General features: G+C 41.7%; 4 protein-coding genes and 1 pseudogene across 6 annotated transcripts; all 5 read left to right on the forward strand.

Moving 5' to 3' along the window:
- Positions 1-414: 414 nt before the first annotated feature.
- LOC308127629 (gamma-crystallin M3-like) lies at positions 415-1,690 on the forward strand (annotated as a pseudogene). Its single transcript has 3 exons — positions 415-492; positions 589-837; positions 1,412-1,690. The product of its transcript is annotated as a gamma-crystallin M3-like (transcript).
- Positions 1,691-3,472: 1,782 nt separating this feature from the next.
- On the forward strand, positions 3,473-4,731 carry LOC308127594 (gamma-crystallin M2-like; the record flags this gene model as incomplete). Its single annotated transcript, XM_080492726.1, has 3 exons — positions 3,473-3,481; positions 3,563-3,805; positions 4,456-4,731. The coding sequence occupies 3 exons, from the start codon at positions 3,473-3,475 to the stop codon at positions 4,729-4,731; spliced, it is 528 nt and encodes a 175-aa protein (XP_080348852.1).
- A 1,789-nt stretch (positions 4,732-6,520) lies between these two features.
- Positions 6,521-7,537, forward strand: LOC308127595 (gamma-crystallin M2-like; the record flags this gene model as incomplete). The annotated part of the gene is made up of 3 exons (XM_080492727.1): positions 6,521-6,538; positions 6,622-6,864; positions 7,265-7,537. 3 exons carry the CDS (start codon positions 6,521-6,523, stop codon positions 7,535-7,537), a joined length of 534 nt encoding a protein of 177 aa, XP_080348853.1.
- Positions 7,538-10,798: 3,261 nt separating this feature from the next.
- On the forward strand, positions 10,799-17,923 carry LOC308127857 (ETS translocation variant 5-like). Of its 2 annotated transcripts, none has more exons than XM_080493232.1 (13): positions 10,799-10,898; positions 12,865-12,930; positions 13,031-13,115; positions 13,198-13,245; positions 13,394-13,444; positions 14,539-14,647; positions 14,739-15,005; positions 15,090-15,370; positions 15,462-15,527; positions 15,602-15,670; positions 15,752-15,906; positions 16,005-16,106; positions 16,273-17,923. In XM_080493232.1, exons 2-13 carry the CDS (start codon positions 12,883-12,885, stop codon positions 16,504-16,506), a joined length of 1,515 nt encoding a protein of 504 aa, XP_080349358.1. In that variant the 5' UTR covers positions 10,799-10,898; positions 12,865-12,882; the 3' UTR covers positions 16,507-17,923. The 2 variants fall into 2 exon arrangements, with proteins under 2 accessions (XP_080349358.1, XP_080349359.1); XM_080493233.1 differs by having other exon boundaries at positions 15,755-15,906; positions 16,273-17,922.
- Positions 17,924-18,581: 658 nt separating this feature from the next.
- unc50 (unc-50 homolog (C. elegans)) lies at positions 18,582-21,974 on the forward strand. The gene is made up of 6 exons (XM_080492619.1): positions 18,582-18,939; positions 20,197-20,468; positions 20,579-20,699; positions 20,814-20,953; positions 21,052-21,159; positions 21,259-21,974. Exons 2-6 carry the CDS (start codon positions 20,201-20,203, stop codon positions 21,393-21,395), a joined length of 774 nt encoding a protein of 257 aa, XP_080348745.1. The 5' UTR covers positions 18,582-18,939; positions 20,197-20,200; the 3' UTR covers positions 21,396-21,974.
- The last annotated feature ends 109 nt before the right edge of the window (positions 21,975-22,083 follow it).

A 22,083-nucleotide genomic window follows, 5' to 3' on the forward strand; every position in this document is an offset into this window, starting at 1 on the left:
AGTTATTATTGTACAGTGAATGTAGTTCCAGGAGGTCATGGCAGGTCACAGCAGATCAAAATGTTGCTCAAATAATGCAATATGTAATGTGTTCAAATATACTAGACTGAACCAGAGTTGCTCTGTGGATTCCAAAGTGTTGTCTACAGTATGTTGAATGCTGATAAAGTCCCCGCAAGCCTCATCTATTGATCTGTTGATGCTCACAGTTTATAGATTTTTACAGAAAGAGATGCGAAATAAATAGTTGAAATTGCTGGAAACACACGAAATGCAATATTCAACTCACAATAACTATTGGAGATTCTGACATACAGTCGAGTCTGCCGCACTATAGTGCCGCTTCGTGTCACAATATAGAGTGATGACTCAAAGGTTTCAGCACAAGCCATGTGGAAATACTATGGCTGTGCAATGTATAAAAAGGGAAAAGGGTCGATGTTGATGCTGTTCATCTGAGATTTGCTCACAAATATCATGACCATGGGGAGGGTAAGTGAAACTTTCAAAAACAGCAGATCAAAAAGACATGAAGCAAAAGTATTAAACTAGATACTGAAATATTATTTTATTGTCCTTTTATCACAGATCATATTCTACGAGGACAGGAACTTCCAGGGTCGCTCATATGAGACCAGCAGCGACTGCCCGGAGCTCACTTCCTACCTGAGCAGGTGTAACTCCTGCAGGGTGGAGAGCGGCCTCTTCATGGTCTATGAGAAGCCCAACTTCATGGGCCACCAGATGTTGGTGAGGAGGGGCGAGTATCCAGACAACCAGCGACTGATGGGAATGAGCATGAGCGACTGCATCAGGTCCTCTCGCATAATCCCCATGGTAGGTGGACGACGTTATCGAACTCAGGCACACAACAACCTGTTGCCGCCTATTGATGCAACTTGGCCAACCTTCCCGTGAACATCTCTGGCGCAGATTGACAAGCTTAAAACTGTTTATATTTGTCAGGATTTGCAGGAATGAGAACAAATCTAAAGTATTGCAAACTTTAGCGCAGGTTTCCTTACATCTTTTGTGATCATGGAACTAGAACGGTGTCTATGCGAGTGCTGCAGAGCAGTTCAATGTGAACCAGGAACGCTGAACATTCTTGAAAAGGTCAAATGAATTGATTTGCTTCAAATAGTTTGTGTGCAAAGCTGTTTACAAAGACCGATCTGGTGCATTTACTATGGAGACACTTCCTCTGTGCAACATTTGAGAGATGAGAAATAATTTGATGTGAAATCTTTTCCAGTTTTACAAAATTTCAATGATAGAATTTTTATTTCAAGAAGTTCCAACATCCTTGTCTTCTCTACAGTCATATTTTTAAACTATATAATTTCAGCTTTGATTTACAAATCATAAGTTCAGTTGTAGCTTCAATTTTCCTGATTTGTCCCCTGCGCAGCACCGTGGACCCTTCCGAATGAAGATCTATGAGCGGGAGAACTTCGGCGGTCAGATGCACGAGCTGATGGACGACTGCGACAACATGATGGACCGTTTCCGCATGTCCGAGTGCCAGTCCTGCAACGTGATGGAGGGCCACTGGCTGATGTTCGAGCAGCCCAATTACAGAGGCCGCATGTTGTACCTGAAGCCGGGAGAGTACAGGAACCTCCGAGACACGGGCATGAGCAACATGACAAGGTTCAGCTCCATCAGGCGCATCATGGACTCTTGTTAACTTAAACACCAAATGTATTAACTGGAAAGAAAAATAAAGTGGAGAAAATCAATTGTTTCTGACATCTCTCTGTGATTCTATTGTGAGTTTAGCAGACCTGAACAAAAAGCATCTACTGAGTACTTTAAAACTTTCAGTACAAAGATTTCCCAGAAAGCCTGGGTGATGTGTTCAACAGTTGTTTAAGGATGAACATACAAAACCAAATGCTCAAACATGAGATGAATGAAAAAGAAAAAAAGCAAGCTTAAAACAACCTAAAAGACTGAAACAGCTAAATAAAAGGCAGTTGCAATGAAACTGACACAGTCCACTGATAGATTATACATTCACTCACTAGTCCTGTCCCCTTTACACACATTGAGGTGTTGGTGGTTTTGGAAATTGTTTTGTGGTCTTTGGTCACTATATCACTAATTTAAAATTTCCTTCTGAAAAACAGTTGCACGTATTTTGTCATTATTTAACCCTAATGGTATTACAATACATAGAAATTCTATCTTTCAATAGAAATAACAATTTACAAAGATGTGTGCACTCAAGAAGGGAAAAAACTATGTGGAAAAAAAGATGTTTCTTATTCACAAGCAGATACATTTTACTGTAAAAACACATTATAAATCAGAGCTCTTTTAAGGCAAAACAAAATATTTGAGGCGATTTTTTAAACAATCGTTTCTCAGCATTTCATTCATCTAATTACAGGACTTAAGTTTTCTTAATATTTTTTTGCTTATATACAGTTTGAGTTCTTGGTATTCATCTCTTTTTTTATCTTATTACTGTAGTTTGTAGATTATTTATATTTTTGATTTGTCAGTATTTGTGAATAATTTTTCATTTATTTCAACTTACATTTTATTCAAATAATTATTGGACTTTAGTAGTTGATCGTAAATCTTTACTTATTTCAATTTCAATTTATGGTGTTAACGATTTTTTTCGTCTCTTTTCCGGAATCTTGGAAAGGTTTATTGTAACTAATTCCTGATTGATTTACATTTTTACTCATCTAATTATTGGAATTTCCTCAAACTATTTTATGACTTGATTACAGTTTGCTTTCTCAGTATATATTGTTTTTATTCATTCAATTATTGGATTCTTTAGCATTTATTATTTACAATTTTGTGACTCATTAACGGAAGATAGAACAATAGGTAGATGTGTGTGTTTTCATTTTTTCACGTTTTCTGACTTACTAACAGGTTTTATTAGCAAGTGTTTATGTGTTTTTTAGTCATACTTCTATCGGACTGAGTTCTTTTGCTTATTTGCATGTTTTCTTTCACTTCTGTTTGTTATTTATCTTCTCGTGTTTTGACCATAGTTTAAAAGGTACTATTCATTTGATCATTTACAACATCATTTTTCACTTTCGAGTGAATAAATCATTCGTTTCGAAGTACTTCCACTTGGTGACAACAATGCTTTGCTAGTATTTCAAGCAAATTACTTTTAGAATCAGAAACAAGGAGAGATAAAGGCAGTAAAGGTTTGTCAGAGTATGATTTAGATTTAAACTAAAAAAAAAAGTGATTTCACTGTGTTTCTTTCCACCAGTCAGCCACTGGTCCTCTGCCATCACTGTTCCAGCATGTGTTTGATACCGAGTCATCATCAGGCTGCAACAAAGGCAAATCAAACCGCTCCGAGCCATTTTGCTGATATGTAAATCCACCTCATTTGGATGTCAAAGACTTGCCGCACTCTGCACATTTTGTTTATCGATAAATACTTTGATGGGGCTGCAGCAATGAAGGAGGTCGACACTGCATCCAAATGGGGAAGGTAAGACCAACCCTCTCGGGACTCTTCTGCTCTGGAAGGATTTTCCATGTTTGATAATCGCGAGTTGATGTTTTTGCACAGATCACGTTTTTCGAGGAGAAGAATCTCCAGGGCCGCTGCTACAACTGCAACAGCGACTGTGCTGACCTGCACACATACTTCAGCCGCTGCAGCTCCATCCAGGTGGAGAGCGGTATGTGGGTGATCTATGAGAGGCCCAACTACAAGGGCTTCCAGTACGTCCTCAGCCCCGGGGAGTACGCCGACAACCAGCAGTGGATGGCCTTCAGCGAAAGCGTCAAGTCCTGCCGCGCCATAAAGAATGTAAGATTCCTCACTGGTGTGGCGACTGGGAGCAGAGGCTTGACATCAAACAGTGATAGAAAAGAGTCGAGGCAGCAGCGCATGAGGGCAACAGGCCAAACTGAATGCTCGCTCATTCAGGTTGGCACGATGCCAGAATGTCAGAGAGAGAATAATACAGACTCAAAATCAACAGCAAACTTTGCAAATTTACGATGTAATCCTTTTCAGATTTTTGATTTTCTTTTACAACACAAAAGTCTCTCCTTTTTAGGAGAACAGATCAACTCTCCGCAGAGCTCTTGAGTGAGAACGACTTTCAGTGTCTGCAGGCTGTGAAAACTGGCATTAGTTTGTGAACACAAGCACCAAAGTGCATCAAGCATGGGCAACTCCTGAGCCTTTTCTTTTTTTCACAGTCGACTGAACATACCCGCGCAAAAACACAAATCACATTCAAGATTCTATGTCAGGCAGTCCTGTGGCTCAACTAATGCACTACATAATGTCATCTGCACGTTTGATGTGGACGTTTTCCACCAGATTTCCTTCCTGATGAGAACTGAGAGGTCAAGTTGGGGGTTATGGGTCTTCCTTCCGAAAAATTGGGCCCTGAAAATCTGCATTAAGACAGGAACTTCAAAACTCTAACTTTTTTTTCTTTTGGGTAGGTCTACAGCGGTGCATGGAAGCTGAGGCTGTACGAGAGGCCGGACTTCGGCGGGCAGATGGTGGAGTCCTCCAATGACTGCCCCTCAGCGTACGACACCTACAAGCTGCGCGAGGCGTACTCCTGCATGGTGACCGACGGTGCCTGGGTCTTCTACGACCTTCCTAACTACAGGGGGCACCAGTACCTCCTGGAGCGAGGCGAATACCGCCAGCACACTGACTGGGGGGCGTCCACACCTGGGCTCGCTTCCTTCCGCAGGATCACAGAATTTTGACTCGCCACCCCCCTCTGTCAATCTGCACACTTAAAGAGCAATAAATGAATAAACTCTGACTTCTGTCCATGTTTATTTAAGATATGTCCAACATGAGGTAATGCAGAGAGTTTAAACAAAATAAAACGTTATCACTAAAAATCTATCAATTCTACTGTGTTCCATTCATATATTTCTATACAACACTTTTATATGAAAAGTTTAATATTGTCCATCTTCTGAACATGACCCAGCCAAGAGGTACAGGTAGGGTCTAATATTATAATATTATATTATATATCCCAGAAAATGTACTGTGACATTTACAGCAAAATCCCCTCAGATAAAATCACAACAAACCTCTTATTATTGGCAGATAAAGATTATAATAATATTCAGAGTGCCACTGTAAAAACCAAAGTTTAAAACAAATTATACATTATAAAGTAATCTCTCGACTGTGGGAAATTAAACATATCTTCAGTATAATACTTTAAGAAGCCAAAGTAAATAATTTGATTCTGCAGAAAATGGCTCCAGTGTGGAAAAGTACTGTAGTGTGTTCATTTCGAATGAACATTGTCAGATCCAAGTTCTACAAATTCTGAGGAGGTACTTCCTTCAACCACCAGCAGGATGCTCCTCAGATCAGAGCACGCTTGTGTTGTGGTTGGTGCATCTCTGGAGGGCAGTGTTTGGTCTGATTTTGAGAGCTTGGCACTTTCTCTTGAGTCACTTTCCCCTGTAGTTTTTACATCAAGACTTCACGGACTAATCCCACCTCGTCTGATTTGATCTGCAGTGTCTCTCTGGAAGCTTCCCACTCCGTCACTGACTCGGCTCACAGTGCTTCATATCAAACCAAATGTCCTGCAGTGCCCTTGTTTTTGTCAGCACACTGCATCCAGGGGCTTTGGGGCATTTTGCATTTGTATTGTTTAGGTAAACAGGATTCAGTGCTTCAGAACAATGTGATCGGCCTGGATAAATATTTGAATCTTGTATGAAGAAAATACTGGATGTGCTAACTTATTAGTAAAACACCAACTGTGCTAATATCATCACTAACAAGGTACTGTAGATATTTGTTTCTCACATATCAAATGATCTGTAGATCGCTTTTATAGCTTTATTGGTACTGCAGGGACTACATTTAGAAAGAGTTTGCACCAATTTGACCAAATGGGAGGAGAAATTAAAGAGGAATATCAATTGAAATTTAATGAATAATAAGTCTATATGTGCACAAACTAAAGAGTGCCTGTCAATATCAAGAAGAAATAGTTGATTCAATATTTGTATGAATATTAAAGTACTGGAAGTACTTGTTGTGTTATAAAGTAAACATTTGTATTGTGAGCGTCGGCATTGGAGTTGAATGTTCCTTTTTTTAAATAACAGAAAAACATATGCAGACAAATCTTTTTCACAAGTTCAATTAAACTGTCTGCATCAACACGGCAGTGTGTGTGTGTGTGTGTGTGTGTGTGTGTGTGTGTGTGTGTGTGTGTGTGTGTGTGTGTGTGTGTGTGTGTGTGTGTGTGTGTGTGTGTGTGTGTGTGTGTGTGTGTGTGTGTGTGTGTGTGTGTGTGTGTGTGTGTGTGTGAGACAGAGAGAGAGACAGAGACAGAGAGAGAGAAACAATTGCAGAATCAGCTAATGTGCCAACATTAATGGAGAGCTCATTTAAATGACAATAATTCTCCTGGCAATGCATTTCATCAGCTTTCAATATAAAAGTGGGGCATGGCCCATGCAATCTGAGAGAGGGACTCTAATTTGATTGGGTGAGGAAGAACATAAGGTGATTATGGAGCATGCAGGGAAGGTCAGTGTCGTCACTTTGCAACATTATGATGCTGTTTCTACAAAATGCTAAATAGTTGAACCTGACTTCTTTTCTGCTTTCAGATCTTCTTTTATGAAGACAAGAACTTTCAGGGTCGTTACTATGAATGCAGCAGCGACTGCCCTGAGCTCAGCTCCCACTTCAGCCGCTGCAACTCCATCCGGGTGGAGGGCGGGGCCTGGGTCATCTATGAGAGACCCCAATATATGGGCTACCAGTACGTCCTCATGAGAGGGGAGTACCCCAACTACCAGGGCTGGAATGGCTTCAATGACACCATCCGCTCCTGTCGTCTCATCAGATATGTAAGTCCTGTTGAAACACGTTCAGTATCGATTCATTTTTTTCTCATATCTGCCAGGCGATCCCTGCTGGGAATGAAGGAATTGAAGGGGAAAAACATTCTTAGAGTGAAAAGAGAAAATGCATTGCCTCTTCCTTGCAATAGATGTTGGGTTTTTTAATCATATTTAATACCGATACACCTCTGCTGGATCCTGTTTTGGTTTTGTTGAGCTTCAAGAACATTTTGGCTCTTAAGAAACTCACTACACCACCTTGTGGCGCAAACTGGTATTACAAGAGTGGACAGGCTGGTGCTTATTATATAATCAGGTTAATAGGTATATTTGACACATATTTTAAAACTCAGTGACCTTTCAACCTCACTTGTTGACATTTGTTCCTGTTTCTTGAATATCGAAGCCATCCAGCAGACACAGGATTCGCATCTACGAACGTCCAGACTTTGGTGGCCAGATGATCGAGTTCAGCGAAGATCTACCCAACCTGCTGGACCGCTGGCGCTACCGTGACGTCCACTCGGCCCACGTCCAGGATGGAGTTTGGGTCTTCTACGAGCACCCAAACTACAGGGGGCGTCAGTACCTGCTGGAAAAGGGCGAGTACAGACGGCACTCAGAGTGGGGGGCTCTGCATCCATCTCTAGGCTCCATTAGACGTGTTGCAGACTTTTAGGCAAATATAAGCCCGCAGCGTACACTCTGTGCATTCATTTCTTCTGAGCTTTCTTTTCTTGCTTCCTGAATTGGCCTGAACTCTGCTGCTAATAAACACAAACTGCACATGACTTGTATTGATTACAAAGCTGATTATAAATCACCTTCACTTTTCTTCCAAATGGATATAGAATACTATTTGTGAAAAGAACCTATGGTGGCCGTGAAACTGGAGAACACCTTACAACTGTAACTCAGTGCACACCTATGCATAGCCAATGTCGAAAAATCACAATTATTTTTAATTTAAGGGAATTAAACAAAATTAATAAGTAGTTGACTATCGTACTATCTAAATACTCCAAAATATCCTGAACTCTCATGGCCCTGATGGCTGGGCGAGTGTTATCGTCTAGTGGCTCATGGAAAAGCCTCGAAACAAAAAGCTTAAAAAAAAGAGCCCAGTGATGATTCAGGAGGATTCACCATGGAGGACCCGCAGTATGCCGGCTTTGTTGTTCAGACAGCCTTTTCCAGAGACGGCAGGCAAAAACATACAGCGTGGCAGTTTAACCATTTCCAACGCACAGCTTCAACGCAGACACAACAACAACAACAATTCTCCACCAGGTCACACAGATAAATAAAGCTGCATTTAGACACGTAAATCACTAAATCCCACCAACTAAAACACATTTCTATGGTCAAATTTAGAGTTTCTCCTTCCTGGGACTGATGGGAAGCTTACCATCTTTCACCTGGGGGTATTTTGTGTTTTTCTTTAGTGTAACTCCAGGTTCTAAACCATTAAATGTGTCACAAATCTGAAATGAGCAGAAAAGGAAGGTGCCACAGAGACTCAAATATACAGCAGCTGGTGCAGAATTGGCCACAAACATGGTGTTTCTGCATGAAAATGATGTTTGAATGATTACAGAAGTCACCGGGTGATGAAGACACACAGGTTGTTATCATGAGAGGCACCCAGTGGTGTCAGAGTGTCATTACACATGAATGAGACTGGGAGGAAACCTGAGCAGAAGGCATCTTAACATCCTTATGCAGTCTTACTTTATACGTTGTATCTTAAATTACATCAAATCCAACCTTGTGCATGATTTTCAAACATGATTACAAATTATGTTTGGGTTTCTAAACTTAAATTATATGACTGATTGATACATTCTGAAACATCTCTGAATAATCCACTCCTTTCAAAAAACTTAGATTTGTTTGCTATTCTTGTCAGTTTAACATCTCAGTGCATGCAGAAATCAAAGAAAATGAACTCTCCTGGACAGAGCAGTACTACCCTGAAATTGATATTAGATACTTTGGAGTCTAAATTTACACAACTTTAATTCCAAAAGGAGTAAAAAAAAATCTTTTAAAATGTTTACTCTTCAGCTATTAGACCTAAGTTCAAAAATCTTAAGGTACTTTATAATATATTTCCACCTTCACCCCATCCTTCAATAAAAATACATCTGGATCTCCAGCAAGGAGCAGGGAAGGATGCTATCAACGCAACCTAAAGAAATGTTTGATAAGGCACAGTCAGACTGTGTAATTTCCTGCCGCAGGATATGTCTAGTTATATCACGCCTGTCGATCTGCCAGAACGGAAGAATGAGAGAAATAAATTACCGATGTGATACTGTACATATTTGTGGATGTGCGATGGCCGAGTGAACAGGAGACGTTGCAAATGAATAACAGAGCTGCTGAGCTCAGCGGCTGTTTGAACTGGAACTTTTACAGCGGCTGCAGATCCGTTCTTGGAATCTCGCAACGCTGATCGAGCAGTTTTCAAAATAGAACAATCAGTGCAAAACGTTCACCTGGACAGGTCATTCAGTATGGAATGACCTGTCCAGGTGAACGTTATGAAAACATGAAAACATGTATTATTGTGTGCCCAGAGATTCCAAAAACAGCAATCATGTCAAAAGTCTTACTTCAGTGGCTGTTGTAGAATGGAGAAAACTTCTCCTGACATTTGACATTTTGTGAGTCGAGTGTGAATAGCTGCAGGGTATGCACACTGTTGTTGAGCTCCATCCCTGTGTGTTATCAAGGAGGTACTGTGTGAGATTCATTGCACCATCACGTGAACTGCTCGGTGATCTCTCTGCAGCTGCTAGTAATGAAGCGGAAAGAGATCAGAGCAGAATAAAAAAAAAAGTGGAGAAACTGTTCTGCCACCCACTGAGATTAAACCACTTTAAACAGTCATGTGACGCAGCTTTAAACCCATCAAACGTTTAACAGTTGCAAAAATGTATTGTGTTTATGGGAAAATCCCCCTCATCGCCTTCCACTTGCAAGAAAATAATGGTGGAAAGGTGTGATTGGTGACTTTGGTAGTTGCAGGAAAAGGGGAAATGTTTTTGATCATATAGCCCAGGAGGATAAGAGGATACATCAAACAAAACTTCACTTACATGTTGTTATTTATGTTTTTATCTACAGTTTATTTTTGAAGCACTTCTCATTAAAGGAAAAGCAACCATGTGTAAAAGGTGAATAAATACAAGATACAGTGCAATTCACATGGGTTCCCATTTTATTAATAGAACATAATGAACAAAAACACTCATGTGATTTGAAATGACTCAGTGCTACATTCTCTTGTACTTTTTTTTTTGCTTTTGTAGTTAAAAAAAAAAAAAAGTAACTCACCAGTACCTTTCACTAGAGAGAAGCTTTGCATCATCAGGTAGTTCTCTCCAGGAACTTTTTGAATTTTTTCCAGTAATAATTGCAATATTCAAATTGTCCTAACATTTATTCTCCATCTATTTCTTTTTCTTTCTTTCTTTCTTCTTTGGACAAAGGGCCAAAGATCTTTCTTATTCTTCTGACAAACTCTGCTTCTCCAAAAATTCGATGTTTTGATTTTACATGTCATAACCTATTGAGAATGGTTATTTGTCAAACAACTTTCTTTATTCATAAATATTTTCATATCACTACTTTAATATGAATCATGCTGTGTTCACTGTTGCTTCCGTGGTTGTTTGTCTGATTCATGTACATTAAAAGCTGGGAGGAGGGTTTTTTTACGTAACGATCTTGTTTACGCGGTATCTGACACTGGCCCTTTAAGAAATCCGTGGAACCATGAATGAAACGCAGCCATTCATAAAAAACACAGGGGACGGACGTCAGAGGGCGCCGGGCGCTGATTGGCCCATCCTGTGACTGACTCGCAGTTCCAGCCAATGGCGTCGCGACGCTGCTCTCCGCTTGGTTCCAGTGATCGCAGCTCTTCATTGAGAAAAATCCTCCAGCCGAGTGTTTATCCGCGGAGCTGCAGGGGATGTAGGAAGGACTTTTCCGTTTGTTTCTACACTGCCAACAAACTCCTCACCCGAACAGTGAGTGCTGCACTAATATTCCTTCGTTAAATCAGGAGCTCGTTGTGCATGTTCGCGAGTGGGCCGGTCTTGCTTTGATTACATCGACCGCAGGTTTCGCTTGCGTGCTGCTAGGGGAGCAGATGTGGGTTAAGAGGCGATCGCCATTTTCTGGGCTTCAAAGGGCGACGCTGCGTCCATCTCTGCGCATTTGCGAGGTCCGCGCGGCGACATTTACGTTCGCAGCAGCCGCATTTAATATCGCGTTAACGTCGTGAGTCTTTCTCTGTTGTATGTGGCAAATTTCTCAATGGTGAGCTGTTAACACCACCACCACCCCCACCCCTCCCTCCTCATCCTCCCCCTCCGTGAGGATCGTGTTTCACTTCATTGAGAAAAACAAGGAGGTCCCACGACCCGTGCTGTCCTCTCCTGTGCGTCACGCCAAAATAGCCCATTCACTAAATCTCCCATTTAATCTTCTCTTTATGATCCAACTTACTGAAACAATAATAAAAAAAAAAAAAACTGTATGGATGGAGGCAGCTGTTATCCCTACTTGAAAAATAACTTTATTTATAAACACACATTCCTCATGAACGGAAAGCTCTGCTGACGAGGTGTGTAGCCAGGGACACACGCCAGAGAACAAAGACATACAGGTAATTACAACTTAGGTACCATCTAATGTTAGGTTTACTATCTTACAATTACACATGCAGGACCTGTTTGTTTCCTTAGAATGTAGCTTTACCAAATATACCTTAAATTAACTTTTTACAGTATTATATTTTAAATATAATATTGTAAAAGAAAGGAGGGAAACACAAAACGTGTTTCACGTATGATGTAATGACAGAACAACAGCCATAATTTGTTCTTGAAGACATTTTTTTCTCATTCAACTTTCGGATCAGCAATTTTTCCCAACCTGTTGTTATTGCAAAACCACTTAACACCCCAAGATGATGTGAGTCACAAAAGTGCTTTGCTGTGGCACAGTAGTGAAGTATTTAGATTTACCCACTGGAGCACTGCAGCCACAATCAGAATAGGCTAATATCGAACAGCCATTTGTCAGGTCACAAAAGTTACTCAACACTGCCACCAACGGACAGTAGAGGCATTATTGTTGAAATGTTTCCGTAAGCCAAAGCAACTCTGTTTGTATTGTGCATTTATTTGTCACAGCAACTCAAAGTGCGTCATACAGATGAGTGAGAATATTGCAACAACATGCAAAAGAACCTTAAACCCAAGATGTAATTTGTGTGGGGCATGGTAGAGATAAATGTTGCTGTGAGGGCTTTCATTTGGATGGTTAAAACTGAATGTTACACACTCCATGTCATCATTTAAAGGTACATATAGTATCACACACACACACACACACGTTTCCTCTGTGTTTGATACCCAACTAACAAGTTTTAAAAGATCATTTGTACACGTGCTTCAGTTCTCCTCCTTTATTTTGATCTTTCCCGTCTAAAGGTCTGCTGTGGCAGTAAAACTGAGTTTTGCGTCGGATAAATTCACATTTGGCTTCAGCAGAGTGACAGAGATCACATGCAGGCCACCAGAGGGAAAGACGTCACTTTTTTATTGATCTTCACAGCTGCTTTCTGCTTATCGCCGTGAAAGCCAGCTTCATCTACTCAAAACGTCTCTGCGGAGCGGCGACCCCCCCCCCCCCCCGCGGCCTGCATTCACGTCACACTCGGCTCACTGCGGGTTACGTAACCTCTTTCATAGACAGCAGGGCTTTAACAACCACTGCAAACCCTCCCGAGGGGTCAGAAAGGTCAGCAAAGCACAAATGCGGCAAGTCACATGAAAGGGATGATGGTTATGTGGATGGAGGGGTAGTCCTGGTGGAAAATTGCACGCTAACGAGTCCGATGGTGCTAAGTGATAGAAAAGTTACTCCACTTTTGAGCTTTAAGAGAAGCTCGACTCCTCTGATCTCTCCCCGTTATGTCTCACCTAGGGTGAAGACACTTCCAGCATGGACGGCTTTTATGACCAGCAGGTCCCTTTTATGGTCCCCGAGAGTGTAAGTTTATATTCCATCTATTTCTGTTCCTTAATTACAGCTAGAGACGAACTGGTGACTCCTCGGTTGACTCTCCCTTTTATTTCACCTGTTTATGCAGAAATGTCACACAGAAGAAGAGGAGAGATGTCTTAGTGACAGACGGAGGAAGTACATGGACACAGAGCTGGCTCAGGACACAGAAGGTACATCAGCTCATCCAGTTGTGCATGAAGATGCTGGTTGATAAAGTCTTAATTATATTTATGTATGATGGCTGTCTTGCAGAGCTTTTTCAAGATCTGAGCCAGCTCCAAGAGATATGGATCGCAGAAGGTGAGCTTCCACTCACATTTAGCCTCGCTCTGAACTTCTGCAGTGTTTCCGAATAATTCTCGCCTTGCAACAAATCTAAAAGATGATTCAGCTAAATGCACCAAGTATCTCTCTGAGTATTTAAGTCTCTTTTTTTCCCCCTCCACAGCTCAGGTTCCTGATGACGAACAATTCGTCCCAGATTTCCAGTCCAATAACTGTAAGTAGCTTCTTCAAGCCGCTGAGATGTAATAGAAAGCACAATTTCTTGATTTATGCTTCCATCTCTGGATTTAGTTGGCAGTGCCTGAGTGTAGTTTACATGGTCATTGTGGTTATAAGGTTTGTGCTGGCTTTGAGTTTTCATGGTTTCTGTTGGACCACTCGGGTTCACGTCAAGGCTTCTTAAATTAAAAACAATAAGACCCAGAAGCCTCCGAAAAAGCAGCGATAGTGAGGAGGCCTGGAGATGTACTCTGTGTGTGATGTATCTGACTCATCGCTGCGATCTGTTGTTGGAAAAACTATTAATATCACACCCACGAGCCAGGCTGCTGTTGTGAAGGACATGTTCAGCCATAGTTGTTTTTTTTTTGTTTTTTTTAATATTTGCACACCTACAGTGCGATCACTCACACTATGATTGTTTACTCATCTGTATCTGACTAATTCATCATCCTGAGTGAGCACGCGTCATAGAAACTGTGGCAGGACACGGTCATCATCACTCGCCTTCTAATGATTGTCACATAAACCCCTTTATTGGTGACTCATGTGACACGGTATACGACCCTCAAACGCACTCTTGTTGGAACCTCGCCACTCAAATAATAGCAGTCACGTGGCGTGGGGGAAATGATGGGGTAATAAAATGACTACCAGGGACCTTTTACTTGCGTGTTCAACACGTCCCCGATAAGAAGGGAGTCAGGGGAAACGGTACATTTAGTGCCACTGCCAAACATGTACTGCGCGTGTTTATTACCGTCATCATGGTCGCTGCATCAACAGATAATAAATCTGGCAGCATCGTGGTGAATGGAAACATCTGGCCGAGCTCAGGGAGGAGGTTTTTATTCTTCCCATTGAACCCGTCTTATAAATAATATTAGTGATATAATCTGGACATTTTTTTCCATATTGTAAACGTGAAGCATAAAGATCAGGTTTGTGTTTGGGTAAACTGAGTAAAGCTCTTTGATTGGTTTGTATTTAGGTGTGGATTTTGATGCAATAACATTATAACAGATACAAACAAATAAATGCATGTACTTGCAATTAAATGGTTGTGTGTGTGTGTGTGTGTGTTTGCAGTGATGTTTCATGGACCGCCAGTCAGCAAAGTGAAGCAGGAGCCGGGTGCATCCAAAGAGCCGTCCCCCTGCAGGACGCCTCAGGCCGACATGTGCCTTTACACTTACAGGTGCCAAACTGACCCTCAATATGCGTGTACTGTTGTATTCTGGGTAAATCCTGCCTTGCAGCCTGAGTTATTGTTCTTTTTGTCTCCTCAGTGCCTGTGACAACAAACCCGCTCTGACTCCGGCCTCCGCCGGAGCCCAGTGTGGCTCCATCCATCCCACTGGACCTCCACCCATACAGAGGCAGCTACACCCATCCAACCCCCACCTGACGGGAAGCTGCCCCCCGAGCCACGCTCCTGCCCTGAGTCCCTCCCACCACCATCAGCACAGCCTCGCCCAGGTTAACCACAGCCGGCAGTTTGCTCTGCCGCACCCTGCCATCGGCTGCTCAGGTGCATCTTTCAACACGGAACAAAGGTCAGACCCCCGCTTTCACTTTCACACATTTGAACTCAGAAATGAATCTTGAACCTGCATTCAATGATGTCCCCACACCTACAGGTTTCAGCGGCAGCTCTCGGATCCCTGCTTGCCCTTCCTCACTCCAGACAAAACGGCAAACACGCAGTCGTACCACCCCTCGAGCCGCGATGGGCGGCCGCTGTACCAGCGCCACCTCTCCGAGCCCCTGGTCCCCCACGGCCCCCGAGCCTTCAAACAGGAGCTGGTGGACCCGCGTTACCCGGATCCAGGACCCCCCGGTGCAGGTCTGGCAAGGCCTCAGACCACTTTCAGCCACGTCACGATTAAGCAGGAACCCAGAGACTTTGGATTTGACTCGGGTGAGTGCAGTGGACTTCTGTTCAAACTTAATTTATACACCACCTCTCATGACTGTGTTCTAATGAAGACTTCTTTTCTTTTGGCTCTCAGAGGTTCAAACCTGCCGATCGTCATCCTTTGTAAAGTCTCCTGTTTTGTTTCAGAATGCCTGTGCTGGTGAGTTTTAATCCCAGGATTTTTTCTGTCAAAGCTGTCACAGCCTCTCTAATGTTACCTGTTTGGCCCCGCAGGGTTCGGTCATGACAGAGATCAGCGTTTGTACTACGACGACACCTGTGTGGTGCCAGAGAGAATGGAAGGTAAGGCTTGGATGATCCTAGATTTGGTGCCGCTGGTGCTGCTGCTAGACTGCACTTCATCCCTTTGTGTGTGTGTGTCAGCAGGTAAAGTGAAGCAGGAAGGTTTGCCTTACCAGCGCCGAGGCTCCCTGCAGCTCTGGCAGTTCCTGCTCACGCTGCTGGACAACCCAGCCAACGGTCACCTGATCGTGTGGACGGGGCGCAACATGGAGTTCAAACTGATTGATCCAGAAGAGGTGAGTGAGGAAGGTGTTTGGGGATGACAGTGATTTGTAAATCCATGCACACAGGGGATTTGATGGAGTTTTGTTCTTTTTTTTCCTCATTTTCTAAGGTGGCTCGACTCTGGGGGATCCAGAAAAACAGACCGGCAATGAACTACGACAAGCTGAGCCGCTCGCTGCGCTACTACTATGAGAAGGGCATCATGCAGAAGGTAAAGGCAGGTTATGGCTCCTCTCTTTGTTCTCTTTCATTTTTGGCACAGCTGCAGCAAGCAGTCATGTGTTCAGACTGCTAAATATGGTGATTTACACAATGAGAAGCTTAGTTCTTTTTCATTATTTGTCCACTAACTCTCTTCTGATTGGTTCCTCCTACAGGTGGCTGGGGAAAGGTACGTCTACAAGTTTGTGTGCAACCCCGAGGCACTTTTCTCCATGGCTTTCCCAGACAACCAGCGGCCCAGTCTGAAGGCCGACCCAGACGCCATCCTGCCCCCCAGTGAGGAGGACAGCCCCCCGCTGCCCAGCTACGAGGAGGAGGGGCCGTACCTGGGGGATGGGGCTGAGCAGTGCATCCAGGGCCTGGCTTTTCCCGACAGCTACCCGTACTAGACTCCACAGCCTGGCCCCCCCGGGGACTGTTTTTCACCAGGTGGAGCCCGAACGTACCGAGCTGTGTTTGGGATTCTCGATATCTATCCTGTCTGTCGCGGTTTGTCTGAGAATTCTATGCTTTTTTCTTCTTTTTTTTTTTTTTTTGCCAAGTGTTTTGCTTTGTAAACCTCAGATTCAGTCCCTGAATCTGTAAGACTGTTAAAGTTTATTCCCTCACACAAAACTATTTTTGAGAATTGTGATTCAGGTCAGAGCTGTTCAAAAGTTGAAATGACTAAAGAAAAATGTAGACATAAGAGCTTGATATGACAGTTCACATCATGTCGTTCACAGGAAAATGCTGGATTTTGTTTTTAAAGAGTGTTCACAAAAAAGTGTTTGATTTAGAATATAAATTTAATATTCAGAAGACTCAGAGTTATGCGATTAACTGATATATTTATATAGATATAATCATGATTATCACAGTATTCAAACTTAGAAAGAAAAACTAATTAAATAAAACTCATAATGTGCTACAAATAAAGCTTTAATTTCCTTTGTAAATTACAAGAAGTCATGAATAATTCCTTTTTTCCTGTTAAAGTTACTGCATCAATCCCCAAATCTGTCAGATTTTTCATGTAAAATTGCTATAAAAAAAACCTTTTTTCCGACTTGTGAATTAAAATTAAAAATCGTGACGACCTTTCCACGCGAAATGCTTCAGCTCTCTATGACAGTCGTGGAGGTGGTAGCTCTGCAGCGCGGCTGCAGTCCTCGTGTACGTGAGCTCTGGGATGTCTATTTGAACCAAAAAGTATCTTGAAGCCATGTCACTATTTTCCTAATTTACCCAGAAGTGTTTTTGTTAAAGGGGGTGAAACGTATACTGCTTGAAAGGGACACACTTGTGTTTTCCAGACCTTTTAAACCTCCTGCAAACATGTAAAATAAGATTTTTCTTGTGTACTTTTATCTCTCTCTTTTTTTTTTTTTCAAAGCTAATATTTTGGCATTATATGGACTTGTAAGTTTTTCCTATTTCTGATCTATGACAAAGGTACTGCTTCTATTTTTGATTCTGTAATACTGCCACTTTGATGCTAATAAGAAGCATGGATTTTCTTACATGTGGCTCACCAGTTAATGTACCGAGATAGTTTTCTGCAGTTTGTATAGTTGATTTGCTTTGATGTGTAGAAAAAGTGTATAATTATATATGGATATATTTTTGCAAAAGGCTGCATTTGCTTGCTAATGTATTGCATCAGCGTATTACCCTGGAGTCCTGCAGGTAGAACATGGATGTAATGGTATATTTTGCTATATGATCACATGGTTATATGAGACACTGGCGTGACTTCTACCCTCAGATACTGTATGTGTGCCTTCTGTTCATCTTTACTGATACAATAAACTATTTTACTCTTTTCTTTGTCCTCACTGCAAATATTTCACATTGAAAGTCATTAAAACGTCATCATTTTGAGTTGTTAGTTATAACTTCCCATAGACACAAGTAAGAGTTACATCCCAGCCCAAAATTGTTTTTAGATTTGGAGAAAACCACCTATACAATCAGAGAAAAAGCATGTAAACAAAAATCAAACCAAGCTTTTCTTATTCAGTGTTGATTACTGAAAATTTATGCTACTCTGGTTTTGTTACAAATTACTTACCTTTCTACTTAACCATTCAGTCTCCAATCCTGATGTTAAATTCCTTGTCTGGTTCAGACAGATCAGGCAATTACATGAGTCCAGTACTTGGCCTTATAACATTTTACTACGAAAGTCTGATCAGTGGACATGGATTCAAACAAACATTACAAGCTACACAATGCTTTTGGACATGAAAGGAGTTCTACCTTTTCAGGTAGACATCCAAAAGACTTCCTTAGTTGTTTTGTGTCATGTACAATTAAATTAAATAAACAGAAAACATTAATGTTACTTTTTGGGTGGATTTTTTATTGTGTACACAGAATTGGGTGACAACTGTCCAATAGTATTTTAAATATATATATAAAATAAAATTAATTGATACATTTAAAAAAATTCAAAAAGTTTAAATATCGCGATATTCTACGCGAGTATGTGGAAATCATCATGGCGGTGCGCACTAGCAGGAAAAAAGCCTTCCAAATAATTTTACAAAATGTACTTTATTGTTGCATTAAGCAACATGGACTACAGATATAAAGACCGCACATGTTTCCCGAAAATACGTTATGTGTATATTTAGTGAAATGTCGGACAATAGGACATTAATTGACGAGAAAACAACATATTTGAGGTCGGTGTAGTTTGTTTTTGACCACAGACTACATTACCCATGATGCCTCAGAACCATCGACGTGTTCGGGACAGTTCAGGAAGCAAACAGCTGAGCTAAAAGAATCGAGCCAGAGTCAGTGTTCTGTCCTGCGAAGGAGTCCAGCAGAAACGGGTAAATGTTCACCACAGTTGAGAAATGTTCTTATGCGGAAGATGCTAAACAGTTACTGCAGCTGTTTACCGGAGATAGGACCGAACGGGCCCTGTAATCTGGCTAAAGTATGTAGCTACAAGCTAACAGCGTCTGCTAACAAACAGCGTCAAGTTACGAGGAAACGTGATAAATGAATGTTTTCTACAATCTACTTACCCTAACTGAGATAAAACAGTGTGCTGTGCGTCTAAACCATGTATGTTGACTTTTCCTTGCAGTTGTGTCCTGGTGGGTAGCAATAAGGTTTGCAATATGAGCCTTTGTTTCTATGTTGTCATTTCAAGTATTTAATAAGAAATCTATATGACCTACAATATGTAAACGAATTAAATCTTTTAATTGCAGACTAAAAAAGTCTGCCGCATGTAAACAAGCCACAGCTACTCGGTTGACTATAAGAACAACTTATATTGGTTTTGAAGGCAAGGTGAATTTATTTATAAAGCACTATTGAGACACGAGGCAATTCACATTGCTTTACAGGAAATAAATAAAATACACGAAAACAAGGCAGTTCAGAATCTTTAGCGGTTAAGATTATAAAAAAAATTAAAGCAAAGCATTTCAGAAAAGCAATAAAAAAAATGTGTACATTGTTAGTCCATTTGGTCTAAATCCTGTAAAAAAAATAAAATGTTGTTCTATGGAAAATAGTATTTTTTTTCCCATAATATAAATCTCATAATAATCCCTCCATTCTTGCAGTTTTGTTATAAAGTTGATTTGATTGTTTGAATGACTGCTTCAGTTTTCCATCTCTTCTTTTTCTTGTGTCTCCCTAAGAGGCAAGGCGTAACGATTACTAACCGAGGCGGCTGTTCAATTTAATCTTTCTTCTTCCACCATTTGTTTGAGCACGTAACTAGTCACTGATGGGAACACAGACACAAAATACACATCAAAACATGCAGAAAATTCCAGAATAGTGCACTATGACCTTTGTTAATGTTTTGGCAAACCGTGTTCGGAGAAAATAGCAAACGACTGCAAAGAACTTTCTATACAAATCGGATGAATGCTTAATGACATCCGTCGATCTCCAACTGTTGCCATGGAGACGCTGCAGCCCACAGACAGGAGCAGAGCTCTGACAGTTAAGGATGCCATCCAAGGATGTTGGCAGCGAGAAACAGGCGCAGAAAAATTTCTCTGGAATTTTCTAGTTTCATTATAATTGTGTAATAAGTGTGTGTTTTCTTCTAATTTGACCGTCAGCATCATGCTGCCGACCACCTCGCCGAACACCAACGGTGCCCTGGGCCCCAGAGACGCAGCACGCCATACAGCGGGCGCCAAGCGCTACAAGTATTTGCGGAGGCTGTTTCATTTCAGACAGATGGATTTTGATTTTGCCCTGTGGCAGATGCTTTACCTGTTCACATCGCCGCAGAGGGTCTACCGTAACTTCCACTACAGGAAACAAACCAAAGACCAGTGGGCCAGGGACGACCCTGCTTTCTTGGCCCTGCTCAGCATCTGGCTATGTGGTGAATAAGTCCTCATTGTCACAATAACGAGCTTGAAGTGTACATAAACTTACAAGGATGATTGATTTCTGCTCTTTTGTAACCACCTTACTTCCTACGTTGTTTTGCAGTGTCAACAATAGGCTTTGGGCTTGTGTTGGACATGGGTGTGTTGGAAACCCTGAAACTGCTGCTCTGGGTGGTCTTTGTTGACTGTATAGGAGTCGGTCTGCTCATATCAACGTTAATGTGGTGAGTTTTATGTTCAGCTCGTCAATTAATTAATAAAACACAAGTGTGTGTTCCTGCTCCGCACACTTGGTGTTGAACTGAACCCAACACTGAATAGTTCTCTGTCTCTCTCAGGGTGATCACCAACAAGTATCTGTTGAAACAGCCCAGCAGAAACTTTGACGTGGAGTGGGGCTACGCGTTCGACGTTCACCTCAATGCTTTCTATCCACTTCTTGTTATCCTGCACTTCCTGCAGCTTTTCTTCATAAACCGTGAGTTGATGGAGTCTCGGATGACATTTTATTAGCTGAATCATAAATGCAATAGAGTACGGTATATGGGATTTTAATGGTTATCTGGTGTGTTTCAGATCTTGTGGTAATAAATTCTGAGTGGTTCCTGGGATACTTTGTTGGGAACACTTTGTGGCTGATCGCCATCAGCTATTACCTTTATATCACCTTCTTGGGATACAGCGGTAAGTTTCTTTTCACTGCAAGATCAGTTGTCATTCACTGACATAGTCATAAGTTGTATTACAGTTACAGGACATATTTGTCTCTTTTCTCCCTCTCAGCTCTCCCCTTCCTGAAAAACACTGTGGTGTTGCTGTACCCCTTCGCCCTCCTCGGACTCCTCTATGTCCTCTCAATCTCACTGGGATGGAACTTCACTCAAGGTCTCTGCTGGTTTTACAAATACAGGGTCCAGTAGACCCGCTTTGCCTCTCACATTGGACTCTTGGCCAACTCTAGGCCAAATCAGAATCTGTTTCTCAGCCTCTTCCAGCCTCCAACAACCAGTATTTGTCTGGTTGACTCTCGGGTGAGCTGCAACTGCGGGCTGCTCCATGCCGAGCTGACGGACTGACGCTCAGCTCACCGTTGACTTCCCGCTCGGCTCCAGTGTGGAGCCGCAGCAGAGACTCGACCTTGTGGAAAGCAGTGGGTGAATGTTGCTCTTTTTGTATGATTTGTAAATAGAACTCTGGCAGGTTGTAATATATAAATTCAGAGTAAAGGTTGGCTTGGAGAAAAAAAGAATGTGGTAGGAATGGGATGCAGACTTTCTCCCCCCCCCCCTTTTTTTTCTGAACTGTACATTCCTGAGCACTTTCAATAAAAGGTTTTATTAAAATAGTTTGTTCAGAATTTATTATTGTAGTAACATGCTTTAGTCACTTGGTGTCACTGTTGCTCTTTTTTACTGTTTGTAACAGTTTATAGTTCATATTACCCTGCAAATGCTGAGGTATTTTCATTCACATTGAGCTAAATTGCTCCATCATATTTAATCCATGATATAAGTACGGCAAAAGTACTGATTATCTGTGACTGCATGCTCTTTTCTGAAAGAAGCATACAAACAATCTGAAGTGAGTGAAACTCTGCTGCATGCACAA

The sequence above is a fragment of the Lipophrys pholis genome (genome assembly GCF_963383615.2).
Source record: "Lipophrys pholis genome assembly, chromosome: 23".
NCBI classification, from domain to species: domain Eukaryota; kingdom Metazoa; phylum Chordata; class Actinopteri; order Blenniiformes; family Blenniidae; genus Lipophrys; species Lipophrys pholis.

Coding starts and splice junctions, on each gene's coding strand:
- LOC308127857 (XM_080493232.1), top strand. CDS start 12,883: ATGGACGGCTTTTATGACCAGCAGGTCCCTTTTATGGTCCCCGAGAGT. Junction 15,907..16,004: donor AACTGATTGATCCAGAAGAG/GTGAGTGAGGAA, acceptor TCATTTTCTAAG/GTGGCTCGACTCTGGGGGAT. Junction 16,107..16,272: donor AGAAGGGCATCATGCAGAAG/GTAAAGGCAGGT, acceptor TTCCTCCTACAG/GTGGCTGGGGAAAGGTACGT.
- unc50 (XM_080492619.1), top strand. CDS start 20,201: ATGCTGCCGACCACCTCGCCGAACACCAACGGTGCCCTGGGCCCCAGA. Junction 20,700..20,813: donor CTCATATCAACGTTAATGTG/GTGAGTTTTATG, acceptor TGTCTCTCTCAG/GGTGATCACCAACAAGTATC. Junction 21,160..21,258: donor CACCTTCTTGGGATACAGCG/GTAAGTTTCTTT, acceptor TCTCCCTCTCAG/CTCTCCCCTTCCTGAAAAAC.